The 20,152-nt window shown below is 39.8% G+C and overlaps 1 protein-coding gene across 6 annotated transcripts in view; it reads right to left on the bottom strand.

The window, feature by feature from the left end:
• The window catches only part of SEC23IP (SEC23 interacting protein), a 49,554-nt gene that overhangs the window by 22,798 nt on the left and 6,604 nt on the right, over positions 1–20,152 (bottom strand). For all 6 annotated transcript variants that reach the window (XR_001706876.3, XR_008537491.2, XR_010147037.1 and 3 more), the window contains exons 3-10: positions 16,317–16,527; positions 15,048–15,241; positions 10,208–10,297; positions 7,181–7,301; positions 4,549–4,638; positions 3,475–3,616; positions 1,314–1,522; positions 851–969 (exon numbers count right to left, since the gene is read on the bottom strand). Coding sequence is in view for 2 of the 6 variants with exons in the window: in XM_508076.7 (XP_508076.4) it covers positions 851–969; positions 1,314–1,522; positions 3,475–3,616; positions 4,549–4,638; positions 7,181–7,301; positions 10,208–10,297; positions 15,048–15,241; positions 16,317–16,527 (1,176 nt within the window). In the remaining 4 variants the exon portion in view is untranslated. The remainder of the gene's footprint in view (positions 1–850; positions 970–1,313; positions 1,523–3,474; positions 3,617–4,548; positions 4,639–7,180; positions 7,302–10,207; positions 10,298–15,047; positions 15,242–16,316; positions 16,528–20,152) is intronic.

Here is a 20,152-nt window from a genome sequence, read left to right as displayed (position 1 = left end):
AATTTTGCTTTACACAGAAATCATAATTTTAGGCACAGTACTTTGCCATTCAAAGTTTGAATATTCTGGCCAGGCCCAGTGGCTCACGCCTGTAATACCAGCACTTTGGGAGGCTGAGGCGGGTGCATCACCTGAGGTCAGGAGTTGAAGACCAGCCTGGCCAACATGATGAAACCCTGTCTCTACTAAAAACACAAAAATTAGCTCGGCTTGGTGGCAGGCACCTGTAATCCCAGCTACTCGGGAGGCTGAGGCAGGAGAATCGCTTGAACCGGAAAGGCGGAGGTTGCAGTGAGCCGAGATCACACCATTGCACTCTAACCTGGGTGACAAAAGTGAAACTCCACCTCAAAAAAAAAAAAAAATTGAATATTCTGAAAAGCATACAAGTTTAATAAATCACTCAAGTCTCCATTTCCTATAATTTACATTTTTAAAAATCATAAACTTTCACATTTAAATTTATAACCCATAAAGAAGAAGAGTGAGAAACTCAAATAATGAGCTATATGATTTCCATTCCATTTCTAAACCTCGGTGTACTTTAATATGTAAAACCAGTTTCAGGGCTGGACACGGAAGCTATTATATTTGGGCCTATAACTGTACTCTGAATTTGGGGATTCTCTGAAGAGTTATTGATGCCAGCACTTTGGGAAGCCAAGGCAGGAGGATCGCTTGAGGCCAGGAGGGAACTCAAGACTAGCCCAAGCAACCAATGAGGCTCCGTTAAAACAAACAAACAAACAAACAAACAAACAAAAGTTTCAGGAAACAGTTCAGACTTTCGAAAATTGTTCAGCTCCATAGACTCTAAATCGAAATGTTAATTGGCCATGTACAGACATACCTGCTTTTCCTGAAAATGTAGCTGCTTCACAACTCCATTAGCAACAGCAAGAGATCCAGGGCACTTCGATAAATTCAAATCTTTTTGATTAGACAGGATGTCAAACAATATTAAAGAACCTATGAAAAAGAAACATTTTGCCTTATAATGTAGTAGGTATTTTTATAACACTAATTCTTTTTTCAATGTCTATAGTCAAAAGTCATACAGAAGTTACATGTTATTCAAGACCTGATCATTATTTTATCAAACAGCAGAATAAATTAAAATACATAGCATTCCCTAGGTAATACTAGAGGTGAATATAGAAAAGGCAGAATCTAAACTCAAAGCATTCATTTCTACCTTTTCTGAAACTTAAAATCTGTAATTCTTAATTTTGCACTAACAATATCACCTACACTGAAAGCAGTTATGACTCAACAAAAATTGTATTTAAAATGTGAATATTTGACAGTTTTACCTAAACTGTGACCAGCAACAGAGACACCTCCTTTGAAGTCTGGGTTCCGACTCATAAAGAGTGCATGCAGACGGTTTATCTCCATTCCTACTTTTTCCACAATTGTCTGACAGTACGTGGGGCTGTTATAAAATAAAATATCTAGCAAAGTTTCATTGGTAAAGTGACGAAATCGACCAATACTTGGCAAAGTGATTTTCTTAATATTCCTGTTTAAAAAGAAAAATACAGCACATTCAGTCAGCATCTACCTTAAATTTACAGATTTTTTAAAGTTTAGATTTTTGACTCCTGAAAATACACTAAGAAAACCCCACAGACTAAATATGAGTTGTTTCTGTAGATAGTCATTATAAATAAATCAAGATAGGCCAGATGCGGTGGCTCACACCTGTAATCCCAGCACTTTGGGAGGCCGAAGTGGGTGGATCACTTGAGGTCAGGAGTTCAAGACCAACCAGGCCAACATGGCGAAACCCCGTCTTTACTAAAAATACACAAATTAGCCGAGTGTGGTGGTGTACACCTGTAATCCCAGCTACTCAGGAGGGTGAGGCAGGAGAACTGCTTGAACCTGAAAGGCAGAGGTTGCAGTGAGCTGAGACTGCACCACTGCATTCCAGTCTGGGCGACAGAGCAAGATTCCATCTCAAAAAAAAAAAAAAAAAATTTAAATCAAAAGTTAGCCGCCACAAGTCATGGCACACACCTGTACACCCAGCTATTTGGAGGCTGAGGCATGAGAATCGCTTGAACCCAGGAGGTGGAGGTTGCAGTGAGCCGAGATTCTGCCACCACACTCCAGCCTGGGCGACAGAGCGAGACTCCACATCAAAAAAAAAATTAAAAATATAAATAAAGATAAACCAAAAAAATTTGTGCTGCCATATGTGGTGGCTCATGCCTGTGATCCTAGCACTTTGAGAGGCTAGGGCAGGAGGACCACTTGAGCCCAGGAGATCAAGACCAGCTTGAGCAACACAGTGAGACCCCATCTCTACAGAAAATTTAAAAATTAGCCAGGCATGGCAGCTTGCACCTATAGTCCCAGCTACTTGGGAGACTGAGGTGGGAGGATCACTTGAGCCCAGGAGGCCAAGTCTACAGTGAGCCATGATCATGCCAGTGCACTCCAGAGCCTGGGTGACAGTGAGATGCTGTCTCAAAAACAATTCAGTTTTTTTTTTTAAGTTATTTGTGCCTATAACTATACTATGAATTTTGGGATTCTCTGAAGAGTTAGTTGCTATATAAGTCATATGCAAAGATTTCTATTTTATTTTTAAAGAGGGAAGATTACTCTTCCATTTTTCTTCCAGTTAACTGCAAATCTGGACACCTGACAAACCTTGTGGGTCAAAAGGACTAAAGAGAATATCAAACAGAAAAAACAGGGCTACATGGAATGAAAAATCTTTCCTAATTTGAGAATGACCAAAATGAAGTTTAGGAATACACACAGAGAAAGAAAACACCCTTACAATAGGGCCTAACATAGACAAAACGCTGTTTGTAGAAATAGTTTTATTAAACTATGTACCCTGAAATATTACGGTGTTCACTAAAATCTAGACATGTGCCAGCAAAACTATTACCTGTATTTATGATTCTCAATTGGGAGCATTCAAAATTGAGCAGAGTATTTTTAATTGTCACAGTGCCTGGTGAGCACTGCTAGTACTGAGTGGCCTTTACACTAAGGAAGTTAAGTGGTCTGCACTGCGACAGCAAAGAATTGTCCTGACAAGAGCATCTCCACTGAGAAACAATATTCTGAATCTGTGGTTCTCAGCCAGGGGTGATTTTTACCCTCCAGGGGACATCTGGCAATTTCTGGAGACATTTTTGTTGGGGTGGAAAGGCCATTAGGCATCCTACTACATAAAGGACAGCCCCCTGTCTAAACTGCTACAGATTAAAATTGTATTTTAAAACCAGCTAAAATTTCTTAAGATTCTCTTAAATATTTACAAAAGGAGTGCACACACACACAGAGAAAAGTAGTGTGTAAACTTTACAGCCAATATTTAATCATATGTCAGAAGTATACAATTTTTAAAAACATATTGATTGAAGCTACAATAAACTATTTCATATTACGGTTTAAATTTTAAATTTAAATATGACTAATCTGAAAAACAAGTTATCAAAATCCACAAACCTGTCCACACCTGTGGCGTCCCCACCCAAAGAACTATGCCAATGAACTGGAAGGAACTCCACTCTGCTTATTTTCCCGTCATCTAAAGATTTCTTGAAATGTGTCTGCAGCAATTTGAGAGAAACCACCCTAAAATCATCCACTTCAAAAGAAAAAAAAAAAAAAAACAGAGAAAATAAATTAAACTCTCCTAGCTTGGTAGCTAGTCAGCAGTTACCTCAAAAATGCCAGTATTTTTAATAACATAAAGATACATTTTTTAAAGAAAAAAATGAGGATAAGAGAATTAGTAAAATTTTTTAAAAAGAAAGGAATAAGTCACTTTTGGGAAGCTCTTTTAAACTTTCCATTATTGCAAAGGAATAGATGCTTGGGATGCATCCGTTTAACCACCACTGCTGGGAGGTAGCGTGGCACCTTGGGGAAAGGCTCTGGAATCACACTGCCGGCTCCAGGCTCCAGGCCCTACTGACTGTGATAAGGGAGAGTTTCACTTACCCCCACCCCTACCTACCTCTTCACCCCCAACCCCCACTGCCCCAGGCCTCAGTTCCTCATTAGTCACAGTAGTGGCGATAACAGTGACAGCACCTATACCCCAAAGGTTTATTTGTGAGGGTCAAATGACAAGGCATCTAAGATACTTGGCATATACCAAATATTCAATAAATACGAACTATTATTACATGGACATAAAAATAAAACTTCAAAAATTTAAGTCAACCAGGCAGATTCATGTTTCCATTAAACAACTTCTCCCAACTCACTGACTATAAATCCATTCAATGCAGAGGTGTTCCTAGCTGCTGCAGGTGCTCAGGCAAAGGCTGTCAGCAAGGTTAAACTACTTCCAAGATCCCTTCTAATTCCTCACAGTCTGGGATTGTATGCGTCACATATATCACAAGAGCAAATCAAGTACAACTTAGTATTTCCCACTGACCATTTAAATTTCCTCTTACAGACTCCTCAGCAAGTAGTACACAGCTGGGAACTATCCTAAAAATGAATACTCCAAAGCTCTTCTATTAGTTCTCAGATCATCCCATGAAATACAATATACCCAACACTTACCACACTCAATAATGCTCCTAAAGCGTAAGTCACACACAGGTCCAATGCCATGCACCACAAACACCAAATGGTCAACTTGAGGCATCTCCCCTATCAAAAAAAATTTTTAAACATACATAAAAGATGGGAATTTGTTTGGATTTTCCTAATGGCAATATTCTAGATATCCCTTTTGTCATCACAAACTTGCCAAAGAAATTCATGACCCTTCAAAGAGAATAAGCCTCATTACCCCTATCAAATTAGAGGAACAATTTGTCCCTCTTGGCATATAAAAGCGAACTAGAACAAGAGGTGGAGGCAGCAGGCTCTCTCTGTTCCCGGAAGCTAATAGCACATGATGAGCAGCAGGTTTGTATCTATGGAGGCTCCACAACCTTGTGATGCTTCAGAACTCCCCAGGACACTAAGCCCCAGTGGAGATTACTCAGATTTCATCGTGTGAGTATTTATTTTACAAGAAACATACATTTTATTGAAACATTTTACATACACTTCAATAAACATGAAGTGTATGTAATTGTAAAAATAAAATCCATTCTTAAATAATAGTACAGAAGAAACCAAAGCACATACACCAAAGCAGGCAATGGCAAACGATGGCCCACAGGCCAAATCCTACCCACATCCTACCTGTTGTTTTGTTTTGGAGATGGAGTTTCACTCTTGTCGCCCAGGATAGAGTGCAATGGCGCCATCTCAGCTCACTGCAACCTCCGCCTCCCGGGTTCAAGCGATTCTCTTGCTTCAGCTTCCTGAGTAGCTGGGATTACAGGCACCCACCACCACGCCCAGCTAATTTTATATATGTATTTTTTTAGTAGAGACAGGGTTTCACCAAGTTGGCCAGGCTGGTCTCGAACTCCTGACCTCAGGTGATCCACTTGCCTCAGCCTCCCAAAATGCTGGGATTACAGGCGTGAGCCACCAGGCCCAGCCACCTGCTTTTATAAATAAAGTTTTTGACAAAGGTGAAACCATTCAAGGAAAAACATAAAAATAACATAAAGTTTTATGGGCCGGGTGTGGTGGCTCACGCCTGTAATTCCAGAACTTTAGAAGGCCGAGGCACGTGGATCACTTGATGTCAGGAGTTCAAAACCAGCCTGGCCAACATGGCAAAACGCTGTCTCCACTAAAAATACAAAAATTAGCCAGGCGTGGTGGTGGGCGCCTGTAATCTCAGCTACTTGGGAGGCTGAGACACAAGAATTGCTTGAACCCAGTGGGTGCAGGTTGCAGTAAGCCCAGATCACGCCACTGCACTCTAGCCTGGGCAACAGAGTGAGACTCCATTCAAAAAAAAAAAGTTTTATGGAAAATGGATATGCTCATTTGTTTACATATAGTCTTCAGCTGATTTCACACAACAATAGCAAACCTGAGTAGTTTGTAACAGAGTCCATATGGCCTGCAAAGCCTATCTGCTATCTGGCCCTTTACAGAAAAAGTCTGCAATCCCCGCACCAGAGGAATACAAACCAGTGAGGTGTAAAACCACAAGCCTAAAAGTGTTGCCAAACCTTAGTTCCAACCACCAAAGTGCTTCTCCACAACAAAACATATTTTAGAATCTACACTATGTGGTATATGTATTTTAACAGAATTCCAAATTTAAAGATAAAGATATCTGTATGTCCTCACTCATATGTAGGAACTAAAGAAGTTTATCTCATGGAGGTAAGGGCAGAATGATGGCTACCAGAGCCTGGGAAGGGTTGAGGGGAAGTGAAGATAAAAAGGGGTCAATTAATGGGTACAAACATACAGGTATGTTGAAGGAATAACTTCTACTGTTCGATAGCACAGTAGGGTGACAACAGTTAACAATAATTTATTGTGTATTTCAAAATAGCTAGGAGAGGTAGGGTGCGGTGGCTCACATCTATAATCCCAGCACTTTGGGAGGCTGAGGCAGGTGGATGACTTGAGGCCAGGAGTTTGAGACCAGCCTGGCCAACGTGGTGAAACCACATCTCTACTAAAAATACAAAAATTAGCTGGGCGTGGTGGTGCACGCCTGTAATCCCAGCTACTCGGGAGGCTGAGGCAAGAGAATCGCATGAACCTGGGAGGCGGAGGTTGTAATGAGCCGAGATCACGCCACTGTACTCCAGCCTGGCCAACAGAGTGAGACCCTGTCTGAAAAAAAGAAAAAAAGAAAAAGAAAAATACCTAGGAGAAAAGATCTGAAATGTTCCCAACACAAAGAAATGATGAATGTTTGAGGTGATGGACATACTACTTACTTCAGTTTCATCATTACACATTCTATGCATTTATCAAAATACCAGGTGTACCCCATTAATATGTATCAATTAAAAAATAAAGATACAAAAGTAATAAAATCAAAAAGAAAGATATGGCCAGGCACAGTGGCTCATGCCTGTAATTCCAGCACTCTGGGAGGCCGAGGCAGGCAAATAGCTTGAGCTCAGGAGTTCGAGAAAAGTCTGGGCAACATGGCAAAACTTCATCTCTACAAAAAATAGATATATTAGCTGGGAGTGGTGGTGCAATGGCTGCTGTGGCAGGGAATTCTAATAACTGTTTATTTCTTCATCATTCTAAAGAATGATGCTAAAATGGAGAGGACTAAAACAGACCTCAGTTCTAAACAAACTATACACACCGTCGGGAATTTCATCAAGGTTATCATCAATTCCACGCTTTACAACCCTGGGCCTTGTCTGTCCATCTTGAGTGGTGCCCCATTCATCTGGCACTGAGGAGGGCTGGAACTGAACAATAACCTTCAAGATGCAACAGAATTATGTCAAAGCTCATTAACAAATTCTTTTCCACTACAGGCTAAGTAGTTTAACACATACTAAGCTATACCTCAGAGTATGGAGAGTTTATAAATTATTAGTACTGTTTCCCCAAAACAAACTTTGAAGGAGTCTTGCTAGTGTTCATTAACCACCAAAATTAAGCAAATCGATACCTTTCCAATGCTTATGTTGAAAATTATACAATTAAATCAGAAGTATTACACCTTGATTTAAAAGCTAATAACATAGGCCAGGTATGGTGGCTCACACCTGTAATCCCAGCACTTTGGGAGGCTGAGGTGGGAGGATCACTTGAGCCCAGGCGTTCAAGACAAGCCTGAGCAATATGGTGAGACCCATCTCCACAGAAAACTTAAAAATTAGCCAGGCACGGTGGTGCATGCCTGTGGAACCAGCTTCTCAGGAGGCCGAGGCAGAAGGATTGCTTGAGCCCAAGAGGTCGAGGCTGCAATGAGCTGTGTTTGTGCTACTGCACTCCAGCCTGGGCAACAGAGCAAAATCCTGTCTCAAAAAAAAAACAAAACAAAAATAAAAGCTAACATAAAACTCCAGGTTTACACAAAAGAAATCAAGGACAGGCCCGGTACAGTGGCTCATGCCTGTAATCCTAACACTTTGAGAGGCCAATGTGGGAGGACTGCTTGAGCTCAGGAGTTCCAGAGCAGCCTGGGCAACAAAGTTAGAGACCCTGTCTCTACAAAAAATAATAATAATAATAAAATAAAAACAAAAAAAGAAATCAAGGACAAGTAACCTGCAATTGAGGAGTCTCTGTCTTATAAAAACAAGTAAAGCAAAATCCTTTAAAAATAGTAAGATTCCCAATTAAACTACAATTTCAATTTCAGTGACAAAAACATAATGACAAAACCCTACCACTTTTTAGGAAATCCATTCTGTTAAACCAACTGTATTAAATTCAGCCCTGTACCACAAAGAAAATTTTCTTTAAAAAAAAAAAAAAAAGAACATATACTTGATGTATGCAAAATGTTTATCTAAAAAAAAAAGGTTAGCCAAGTGCGTTGGCTCACACCTGTAATCTCAGCACTTTGGGAGGCCGAGGCAGGAGGAAGACTTGAGCCCAAGAGTTCAAGACCAGCCTGGGCAAGATAGCAAGACCCCATCTCTGCAAAAAAAGTCTTAAAAACTGGCCAGGCAAGGTGGCGCACACCTGTAGTCCTAGCTACTCGGGAGGCTGAGGCAGGAGGATCCCTTGAGCCCAGAGTTCGAGGATGCAGCGAATTGTGATTGGCCACTGCACTACAGCCTGAGTAAGGGAGTGAGACCTTATTTCTTAAAAAAACAAACAAAAAGATTAAGAATGGTTACTATGGAGAGGAGAAATGAGGAAGGCAGAGATAGGAGGCTTTTATTTTTCATTTAATATCCTTTTAAACTGTTTACATTTTGTTGGCATATGAATGTTATTTTTATTTCAGTATCAATAAGGACTATAGAAGTAGTTGGATTATAAGTTTTTTATATACTTTTCTATAAAAACAAATGAATAAATAAAAAGCCTATGTTCTCAGAAACTACTGTGAGCTAAGCCCCATGCTAGATGCTTTTGCATAAATTACCTTACTTCGTCTAAAATATGACCCTGGGAGATCATTATTGCAGGTGAGGAACTTGGAGCTCTGAGAAATTAAGGTTGGCAAATGATAGAATCAGAATACCAGCAATCAATATTTTTTTAAAAACAAGATAAACTCATAGAGACGATAAAAGTAAAAAGAAAAAGGACACATTTTTACTTGAAAGGTTAGAGCAAACCACATCAAGGGCAGACAGGCATACTACAGCCCACAGAAAAATCTGGCCATCTGTTTTTATAAATAAAGATTCATTGAAAATATCATACCCATTGGTTTACACATTGTCTCTGGCTGCTTTCACACCACGGTGGCAGAGCTGGTGGCTGCAACAGGGAACATGTAACTTGCAAAGCCTTAAATATTTTGTCTCTGGCCCTTTATAGAAAAAGCTTGCCAACTTCTGATCAAGTGAAAAAAATTATCAAGCAACTTCTACATTGCATACTAAACTCCAGTTATCATGTTGCCATAAACAGAAACTTCATAAGAAATACTTATTTTATTTATTTATTTAGACAGAGTCTTGCTCTGTCACCCAGGCTGGAGTGAGCGTGATCACAGCTCACTACTATCTCAAACTCTTGGGCTCAAGTGATCCTATATCTCAGCCTCCCGAGTAGCTAGACAGGTGCACACCACTATGCTCAGCTAATTTTTTTAATTTTTGTAGAGATGGAGTCTCTTTGTTGCCCAGGCTGGTCTCAAACTCCTAGCCTAAAGCAATCTTCCCACTTTGGCTTCCCAAAGCACTGGGATTACAGGTGTGAGCCACCACACCCAGCCTGAGAAAAATTTACTTTTTATTTTGAGACGAGGTCTTGCTCTGTCACCCAGGCTAGAGTGCAGTGGGGAGCAATCATGACTCACTGCAGCCTCAACCTCTCGGGCTCAAGTAATCCTCCCACCTCAGCCTCTCGAGTAGCTGGGACTACAGGCATGTGCCACTATGCCCAGCTAATTTTTCTATTTTTTATAGAGACAGGGTTCTGCTGTCCCCCGGCTCAAGCATTCCACCTGTCTCAGCCTCTCACAGGTGTGCACCTCGCCCTACGAAAAATTTGTGTTTTTGTTTCTATGATCAGTGTGAATCATAGAAATAATATCTGTATTATCCACTATAATAATAAAGTATTTTAAAAGCAATGCACTTGTTATAAAAACATTCCCACTGTAGAAGTTACTAAAAATGAACAATTTATCAAACATACACAGAAAAATATTAAAATGAACTTAATACCTTAAAATTTGAAACAGCATCATTACCTTTGGATTGTGCATAACAATTGTCTCTCCACTTGGAAACTCTAATCTTCGGTGCCACTGATTAGTGGTTACAGCTTTTTTATATTCAGCCTATAATGGGGGAAACAACATATATTCCAATATGACAAATTTATACCACATTGAGAGAAAGTATGCAGGAAAACGGTAACTATAATGGTGATAAAAATAACAGTAATAGCAGTTCTCATTTCCTGACTGGTTAACATATTTTTTATCACCTTACACATACCATTGAAGTAATTACTCTCAATCACGCCTAAGTAACAGGATCCTCATTATATAATGAAGAAAACCAAGTTTTAGATGGTCTGTTCATTTCCTAGGGCTACATTAACAAAGTATCACAAACAGAGTGACTTAGAAAAAAAAATGTATCATCCCATAGTTCTGGAGGCTCCAAATAGAAAATTAGGTGCCAGGAAGGCAGGCCACCTTTCCTCTGAAAGCTATAAAAAAATCCTCCTTCCCTCTTCCTAGCTTCTGGTGGTGGCTGGCAATCTCTGGCTTTCCTTGGCTTGCAGTGTAACTCCAGCCTTTGCCTCCATCATCATATGGGATTCTTTCTGTGTGTCTGTCTTCACATGGCAAGTTATATTGGCTTTGGGGCCCATCCTATTCCAGTAAAACCTCACCTTAACTAATTACATCTGCAATGACCCTATTTCCAAATAAGGTCACATTCTGAGACACTGGGGATTAGTAATTCAACATATTTGGGGGATGGGGAGACACAATTCAACCCATAATAGACATTTTAAGTACTGTATACAGTTGCACAAGATGACACAACTGGGAAGCAGCAATGGGAGAACTGTAGTTCATTGCCACCTAGGACTGACTTTTTCTTTTTTTCATGTGGGCTGGAGTAGTATCACCCAGGACTTTCTGACTCCAAAATCTTCACTGTCCAACCATCTTCTTACTCTTCCTCCAAATATAGTCTTTCTTTGGTTTCTGCAGGGCATTGGATCCAAGACCCCTCAAAGATACCAAAATCCCTGGTGTTCAAGTCCTTTATATAAAATAGCATTGTTTTTGCATAAAACCTACATATATCCTCCCTTATACTTTAAATCTTCTCTAGATTACTTATAATACCTCATGAAATGTAGATGTGATATCAATAGTTAAACTGTAATTTTTATTTTTTATTTTCTTGAGACAGAGTCTTGCTCTGTTGCCCAGTCTGGAGTACAGTGGTGCAATCTCTGCTCACCGCAACCTCCGCCTCCCAGGTTCAGGCGATTCTCCTGCCTCAGCCTCCCGAGTAACTGGCACTACAGGCAATGAGCCACTACATCTGGCTAATTTTTCTATTTTTAGTAGAGACAAGGTATCACCATATTGGCCACGCTGGTCTCAAACTCCTGACCTCAGATGATCCGTCCACCTCAGCCTCCCAAAGTGCTGGGATTACAGGCATGAGCTATGGTGCCCAGCCTGTGTTATTTTTATTGTTGTGGTTTTCTAAATATTTTCAGAGTATTTGGTTGAATCTGCAGATACAGAACCTGTGGATACGGAGGGGCCGATCGTACTATTCTAGTTTCTATAAAGCACAAGCGTGAGGACCTCTTGGGGAGAGATTCAACACAAAAGTAAGGGGGAGCCTCTGGCATATCCACAAGTCCTTTTTTTTTGTTCATTTATTTTTTTAATTGACAAGTAAAAATTGTTACAAAGTCTTTTTTTTTAAACTAGTAACAGTGAGTATTTGACAATCACGTGAAAATAGAAGTATTTCCTTTTGTTTCTTGGACAATCATTGAGTAACAATTCCTCTTCATCAGTCTTCCGTACTTTTTTTTTTTGAGATGGAGTCTCACTCTGTCACCCAGGTTGGAGTGCAATGGCGTGATCTCAGCTCACCGCAACCTCCGCCTCCCAGGTTCAAGAGATACTCCTGCCTCAGCCTCCTGAGTAGCTGGGATTACAGGCGTGCATAACCATATCTGGCTAATTTTGTATTTTTAGTAGAGACAGGGTTTTACCACGTTGGCCAGACGGGTCTCGAAATCCTAATCTCAAGCAATCAGCCCACCTCGGCCTCCAAAGTGCTGGGATTACAGGCGTGAGTCACCATGCCCAGCCTAGTCTTTTGTACTTCTGACCCTCCTCTTCGATTTAAAAAAAAAAAAAAAACTTCAAATGTAATTCATAATTTCTAAAAGCAAGGCCACAAACAACAAGGATTAAAGAAAGAAAACTTTCACCATCTTAAAAATTATTTTCAGGCCACGTCTGGTGGCTCACGCATGTAATCCTAGCACTTTGGGAGGCCGAGGTGGGCGGACCACCTGAGGTCAGGAGTTCGAGACCATCCTGGCCAACATGGTGAAACCCTGTCTCTACTAAAAATAGAAAAATTAGCTGGGCATGGTGACAGGCGCCTGTAATCCCAGCAACTCGGAAGGCTGAGGCAGGAGAATCGCTTGAACCCAGGAGGCTGAGGTTACAGTGAGCTGAAATCACGCCACTGCACTCCACCCTGGGGGACAGAGTGAGATCCTGTTTTAAAAATAAATAAATAAATTATTTTCACTTCTTCATATTCCCTTTCAATCCACAGCTTTATAGTAAGTATTATCTGGTAAAGATTTCACATTTCATTGTCGAAATGGTCTTGGTTATCCTTGACATTTTGATCTTCCACAAAAAATTTAGAAGCAGCTTGCAAATTTTACCAAAAAAAAAACAAAACCCTGATGTGAATTTTGATTGGGATTGCCTAAAATTTATCAGATAATTTGGGAAGAATTGACATCTTTTATGATAGTGCCTACATGAACATAATGTTTAGCTCCGTTTCTTTTTTTTTTTTTTCTGAGACAAGGTCTTGCTCTGTCGCCCAGGCTAAAGTGCTGTGACACGATCACAGTTCACTGCAGCCTCAAGATCCCAGGCTCAAGCAATCCTACTGCCTCTGCCTCCTGAGTAGCTAAGACCACAGGCATGGGCCACCATGCCCAGCTAATTTTTTTGTGTGTATTTTTTGTGGAGACGGGGTTTTGCCATGTTGTCCAGGCTGGTCTGGAACTCCTGAGCTGAAGCAACTCACCCACCTCGGCCTCCCAGAGTGCTGGGATTACAGGCAGGAGCCACCACGCCCAGCCTAGCTCCATTTCTTGAGGTCACCTTTTACGTTCTTCAGTGTTCCATAAAGTTTACAGGTACTTTTCTTGGGCTTTTTTCCTACATTGCCTGTAGCTTTATATAGTCTCTCTGTTATAAATACATAGTATCTTCTTTTTCTATTTTTAATTGGTTATTTCTATGGCACAGGAATGTTACTAATTTACGTATGTTAATTTTATATACACAGACTTGCAAAAAAACTCTTGTATTGGTGCTAATATTTCTAGAGGTTCTCCTGATTTTCCACGTAGACAATAATCATGTCTTCATCAAATTAAAGGTATTCTCTGTCTCCAACCCTTCCGTTGTTTTGTCTTAGTGCTCTGACAGAACACGATCACCAACAGGATGCTGAGCAATATGTATCATTTTGTTCCCTTTCTATTATCGGCTTTCTCACTTCCTAACCTCCTCTGCCTCTTCCCTGATCTGGTTTGAGTTTCCTGGAAGAAGCCGAACAAAAGCTAAGGTCTCCCTAGGTAGACATGTGTTGCTGCAATGGTCGGTATGTGGATATCTATCCCGCCTCAAAGTCTATGTCACCCATATAAAATCAAATATAGTTAAGAGAAAGTGTAGACTTTCAGACACTGCTTGGACTTGAAAATATATACTTCAGCTTCAAAATAGTAAAACTAAACATTTAATCTGGGGACATGATAGCTTCATAGGGGCCTACCAAAAAGGTACCAAAAATTATAATATATCTTTATTTGTTTATTTATATCTAAAATTAAGCTATAGATATCAGCATTCCTTTACACTTTTTCCTTTATATACATACACACACACATATATGCACATATACAAATATATACTTTTTTTTTTCTGAGGGAGGGTCTCATTCCCATTGCCCAGGCTGGAGTGCAGTGGCATGATCTCAGCTCCCTGCAGCCTCAACTTCCCTGGCTCAGGTGATCCTTCCTCTTCAGCCTCCCGAGTAGCTCAGACTACTAGCGTGTGCCGCCACGCCTGGCTCGTTTTTGTATTTTTAGTAGAGACATGGTTTCGCCATGTTGGTCAGGCTGGTCTCAAAACTCCTGGCCTCAAGTGATCTGCTCACCTCGGCCTCCCATAGTGCTGGGATTATAGGCACGAGCCACCACACCCAGCCAGAAGTTAGCTAAAATGTTCTGTATCTCATTTCCTATCTATGCAACTGAATTCACTGAACGTATTTCAAATATCTAACATTCAACTCTTAAGTAGAATTAACACAAGCATTTAACACAGTTATATAAAACAACATATAATTTCTTGAAGAAATTCTAGATTTAAGATGGCTAAGAAGGCTCAAGACACTTCTTCCAATTCTATTTATTTATTTTCACAAATCAGAGGTTAATTTCAAGCCTTTTACCGAATACTAATTTGAAAATGTCCATATGCCTGGCATCTTCTATCAACAACAAATCCCAGCGGCCTAGGTTCTATTGAAGGCTTGACACAAGCACCTTATCAGATCTGTGATGTATCTCTGTAAATCATATTCTATCTTTAGACACAGATGCCACGATTAGCACCTCATGAGTGATGACACCACTTAAAAAGTAATCTCTGTGAACAGCATCAAAACAAGCTGTCTTGTAAATAAAGTCCACTCCACTGTGAATGATGTTACTCACCAATGTATATAGGACCTACATTTTTTAAAGAAACTCATAAAGAAATAAAGCACCCATACCTCTAGTTTTTCACTGAACTCCTCAGTATAGGGAATAAATCGACTATCTGTGTCCCCCTTGTAAAACCAAGTACAGCGTCTCACTTCAGCTGGCTCCTCTTCCCAGTAGGCAGCCTTCCTTATTCGGTCATAGAGGTAAACATCGTAGCGCCCTCCATCCGTGCCAAGAACCACGCTCTCCGGATCTGGCTGAACTAGAAAACAAAATTAACACTTTTCCTGACTGCTGCAAGGCATATTTTAAAATAATAAATAATCGGCTGGGTGCAGTGGCTCATGCCTGTAATCCCAGCACTCTGGGAGGCCGAGAGAGGTGGATCACTTGCGGTCAGGAGTTTGAGACCAGCCTGGCCAATGGTGAAACCTCCCTGTCTCCTAAAAATACAACAATTAGCCAGGCGTGGTGGCGCACGCCTATAATCCCAGCTACTCGGGAGGCTGAGGCAGAGTAGTTTGAACCCAGGAAGCAGAGGTTGCAGTGAGTCCAGATTGCACTACTGCTCTCCAGCCTGGGCAGCAGAGTGAGACTCCGTCTCAAGAAAATAAAAATAAAATAATAAATAATGAATACGGTGACTACTCAATCTTTAAAGACAAAAAACTAGGCTCATTTTTATTTCAAAATAGAAGTTTAAGATTAATCTGTGCTGCTCAAAATTATGACTCTTAAGTAGAAAAGAAACAGCTAGGGCAAACTTTAAAAACATAATTCAAAGAACTGATGGATTTTTTTTTATCAGAACAATAGTATCTACATACAATAATACAGTGATATAATAATATATCAGGATAAACAAAGAAACACATTTCTACACTGCAGGACTTCTCAAAGCATTAATGTACTCCTGCACACCATCTCTCTCAAGACCTAGATACAGAGAGCAGCATTTCCAAAACTTATCTGACCAGGGAACCCTTTTTTCACAGAGCATCTCCAGGATAGAGAGTTCCACAGAATGCCCTTTATAAATGCCCCAATAACTACAAATGAACAAGGGAAACAGAAAAATTGAAACCTGGATTATATGAACTGCTCAACTTCTCTGATTCAAAATACCTTTAAACTACGGAGTAAATTACTAAAACATTTCTTCAAATACCTTACCCAGGTAACTCAGGACTTATACTAATATCGTCACCTTAAGGTACAGAGTCTGGGGTCTATAAGGATTAAGGTATTTGACATTCACAGAAAATAGATCATGAATAAATGATCTCATTCCTTCTCTTCCTAAAATCAGATATGAATGATGTATGACCAATGTTTACCTGAATTATAGATTTCTTCAAGATTCAAAGAGTCGAACACACTAAAAGGCATCCACAGTTGTTTGTATTCTACCTCCTTGCAGTAAAACCAGTGGGGCTGAACAGGCTCATATTGGTTTTGAAGTAGAAAAGGAGGTGGCACTTGAACAGAGGGAGCCCCAGGTCTGGCAGGTACCTGCTGCTGTGCTGGTGACTGCACTGAAGAAGGAACCTGGAGGGGACGGCAAAGTTAAGACTGTCATGCTTGTCCAGAAGAATTCTGAATATGCTTCACACCCAAACTGATGTTAGTAGATTATCCTACATGTATATCTGGACAATTACTTAGTGTAATAACTAGATCCCAAAGCAATTTTAAGAATTTTTAAACCTAACAAAACCCCAAATCAAGGATAAATGCTTGAGGTGAGGGATATCTATACCCCATTTATCCTGATGTGATGATTACACATTGCATGCCTGTATCAAAATATCTCATGTAACCCATTAACACATATACCTACTATGTACCCACAAAAATTAAAAATTAAAAAATTTAGAAAAAAATCAATTACAAGGTGAACCAGACCTTCTCACAGAACACAAAGTAAACTAACACCTTTACAGAAATCAATCTAGCAATACATCTCCCATGATTTATTTAACCTTTTTTGTGTGTGTGAGGCGGAGTTTTGCTCTTGTTGCCCAGCCTGGAGTGCAATGGCACAATGCACAGACTCCGTCTCCCGAGTTCAAGCGATTCTCCTGCCTCAGCCTCCCAAGTAGCTGGGATTACAGGCATGCGCCACCACACTCAGCTAATTTTGTATTTTTAGTAGAGACAGGGTTTCTCCAGGTTGGTCAGGCTGGTTGCGAACTCCCAACCTCAAGTGACCAGCCCGCCTTGACCTCTCAAAGTGTTGGGATTACAGGTGTGAGCCACCACACCCGGCCTATTTAACCTTTAAAATGTGCCTACTCCTTGACCTACTCATTCCATTTCTAAAAATTTATCCTAAAGATAGAATTATAAAAACAAATAGCCCGGGTGCAGTGGCTCACACCTGTAATCCTGCCACTTTGGGAGGCTGAGGTGGGTGGATCATCTAAGGTCAGGAGTTCGAGACAAGCCGGGCCAACATGGTGAAACCCTGTCTCCACTAAAAATACAAAAATTAGCTGGGCGTGGTGGCACGGGCCTACAATCCCAGCTACTTGGGAGGCTGAGGCAGGAGAATCGCTCGAACCCGGGAGGCGGAGGTTGCAGTGAGCTGAGACTGCACCACTGCACTCCAGCCTGAGTGACAGAGACTCTGTCTCAAACAATAAATAAAAAATAAAAATAAAAATTTATCCCCAAGGATATACATCAAAAGGTTATTTAAAATAGGAAATTGGTGTGTACAACTGTCAAAACTCAGCTAATTGTACACTTTAAATAAATCGAATTGTATACTGTAAATGGATGCCTTTTACTGTATGTAAATTATACCTCAATAATGTTGATTATAAAATCATAGCTAATAAATTTGGAATGTTTGCAAAAAAATAAATAAATAAAATAAAATAGGAAATCACTGGAAATAATCAAAATGTCTAACAGAAACCTGATTAAATAATATTTCACTCAAATGCTAGATCCTCCAGCGCCATTAAAAATGTCTTATATCCTTTCTGCAGGAGATAGCTAAAAAAAAAAAATAAGTAAATAAACAAAAATAAAAGTTTTAGAGGATAGACACGATGGTTCACATCTATAATCCCAGAACTTTGGGAGGCCAAGGAAGGAGGATCATTTGAGGCCAGGAGTTTGAGCCCAACATGAGCAACACAGCAATACCGTTTCTACAAAAAAATCTAAAAATCACACGGACATGGTGGGGCACACTTGTAGTCCCAGCTACTCCTGAGGCTGAAGTGTAGTTCAAGGTTGCAGTGAGCTGTAATCACACCACTGCACTCCACCCTGGATGACAGAGCAAGACCCCCCTATCTCTTTTAAAAAAAAAAAAAAAAAAGAAGAAGAAAAAGAAAAAAATTTTAATGTTTTAGAAAAAATCTTAGTAACATTTAAAGTATGTTCACACACAAAAAAATAGATTATAGAAACCATAGGTAATATATGTTTGCCAAAAAAAGGCATACAACAAAATGAAAACAGTGGTTATCTATGGACATTTTTTATTAAATTGAGTATTCTGCATTTTTCAAATTTTCTACAAAAACGATTTTAAAATCAGACTATACTTATTTTAAAATTTTTTAATTAGACACCATTTTGGGACAGGTGTGGTGGCTCACACCTGTAATCCCAGCACTTTGGTAGGCTGAGGCAGGAAGATCACTTGAGGCCCAGGAGTTTGAGACTGCAGGTGAGCTGTGATTGCGTCACTGCATTCCAACCTGGACAACAGAGTGAGACCCAGTCTCAAAAAAATATATAATTTAGCCCATAATCCCAGAACTTTGGGAGGTCAAGGCAGGAGGACTGCTTGAGCCCAGGAGTTTGTGACCAGCCTGGGCAACATAGTGAGACCTCATTTCTACAAAACATAAAAAAAAAATTAGCCAGGTATGGCAGCATGTGCCTGTGGTCCCAGCTACTGGTGAGGCTGAGGTAGGGGGATCACTTGAACCTGAGAACTCAAGGCTACAGTGAGCCGTTACCATGCCACTGCACTCTAGCCTGAGTGACAGAGCAAGACCTGGCCTCAAAAAAAATTTATATATATATATATATATACACACACACACACACACACACACACATACGTACATATACATACACATATATAATTTCTAAAAAATCATTTTGAAGTATTACATCAACACTCAATTTCCTGAGATCCATAGCTGCACTGTGCACATAAGAAGAATGTCCTTATGCTTAGCAAATGTACACCAGGAATTTAGGAGTAAAGAATCATAATGTATTTTACTGACCTTCAAATATTCCCCCCAAAATTGCATATATACAGAAAGAGAAAAAAACGATGGGGGGAAGGGAGGGAAGAGGGAGGGGCAGGAGGAGAAGCAGGAGGAAGGGGCAGGAGAAAGGGATGGGGGAAAGAGGGAGGGCTCACATATACCAGGGTGTGCACATGCACAAATTAAAAAACAAATGGGATGAAATGTTAATGATAAGTAAACCTGAGTAAAGGATATTAGAGTGCTCTTTGTACTCTTTTTATTTTTGCAACTTTTCTTCAAGTTTGAAATTATCATTTTTTAAACTTTTATCTAAAAACCTTTTTAAAAATTTAAGCAACAAACTACAATTAGTTTGTTACAGTTAGCAAAAATACTAACTATATACCACATGCTATGAATTTGGTTACTTTTCAGAATGCCGAAATCCAACATTGTCAAAAATTTGTGTATTGGTATGATTTAAATGAAATGATAAAACAGAGTCCATTCCCTATCTCTAACAGAGAAGTTAGTTACATTCTGATCACAATACTGCTATCTCCACCACACTGAAATGGGTTCTTAATTCTTTTTAATCATTTCTCTTTTTGTTTAATTCTGTTGATTTTTCTTTGGAAATCAAATGAACAATTAGTTGGGAAAAATGCATAAGGGAATTTCATGAAATTTACCCAATGCATACGTTATTCCACCAACTCTCCCTAGATAGAGTTTGACTGATCTAGATCCAAACTCCATAAAGAAATTACTGAAGTAATCAATTTTAGTCCCTGTAATTGAGTGTTTTGATTGACTAGTATAATTGAAAGATGAGAAACTAGCAGTCTGTTAAGACAATAACTGCTTCAATTCTCCTATGTCTCTAGACAACACTTATTTTTACCTTACTCTAAAATCTGGAAATACTGACACGTAGCTAACTCATT

Source organism: Pan troglodytes, chromosome 8 (assembly GCF_028858775.2).
Source record: "Pan troglodytes isolate AG18354 chromosome 8, NHGRI_mPanTro3-v2.0_pri, whole genome shotgun sequence".
NCBI classification, from domain to species: domain Eukaryota; kingdom Metazoa; phylum Chordata; class Mammalia; order Primates; family Hominidae; genus Pan; species Pan troglodytes.
The sequence above is the reverse complement of the archived record's forward strand: the minus strand, read 5'-3'. Positions and strand labels throughout refer to the sequence as shown.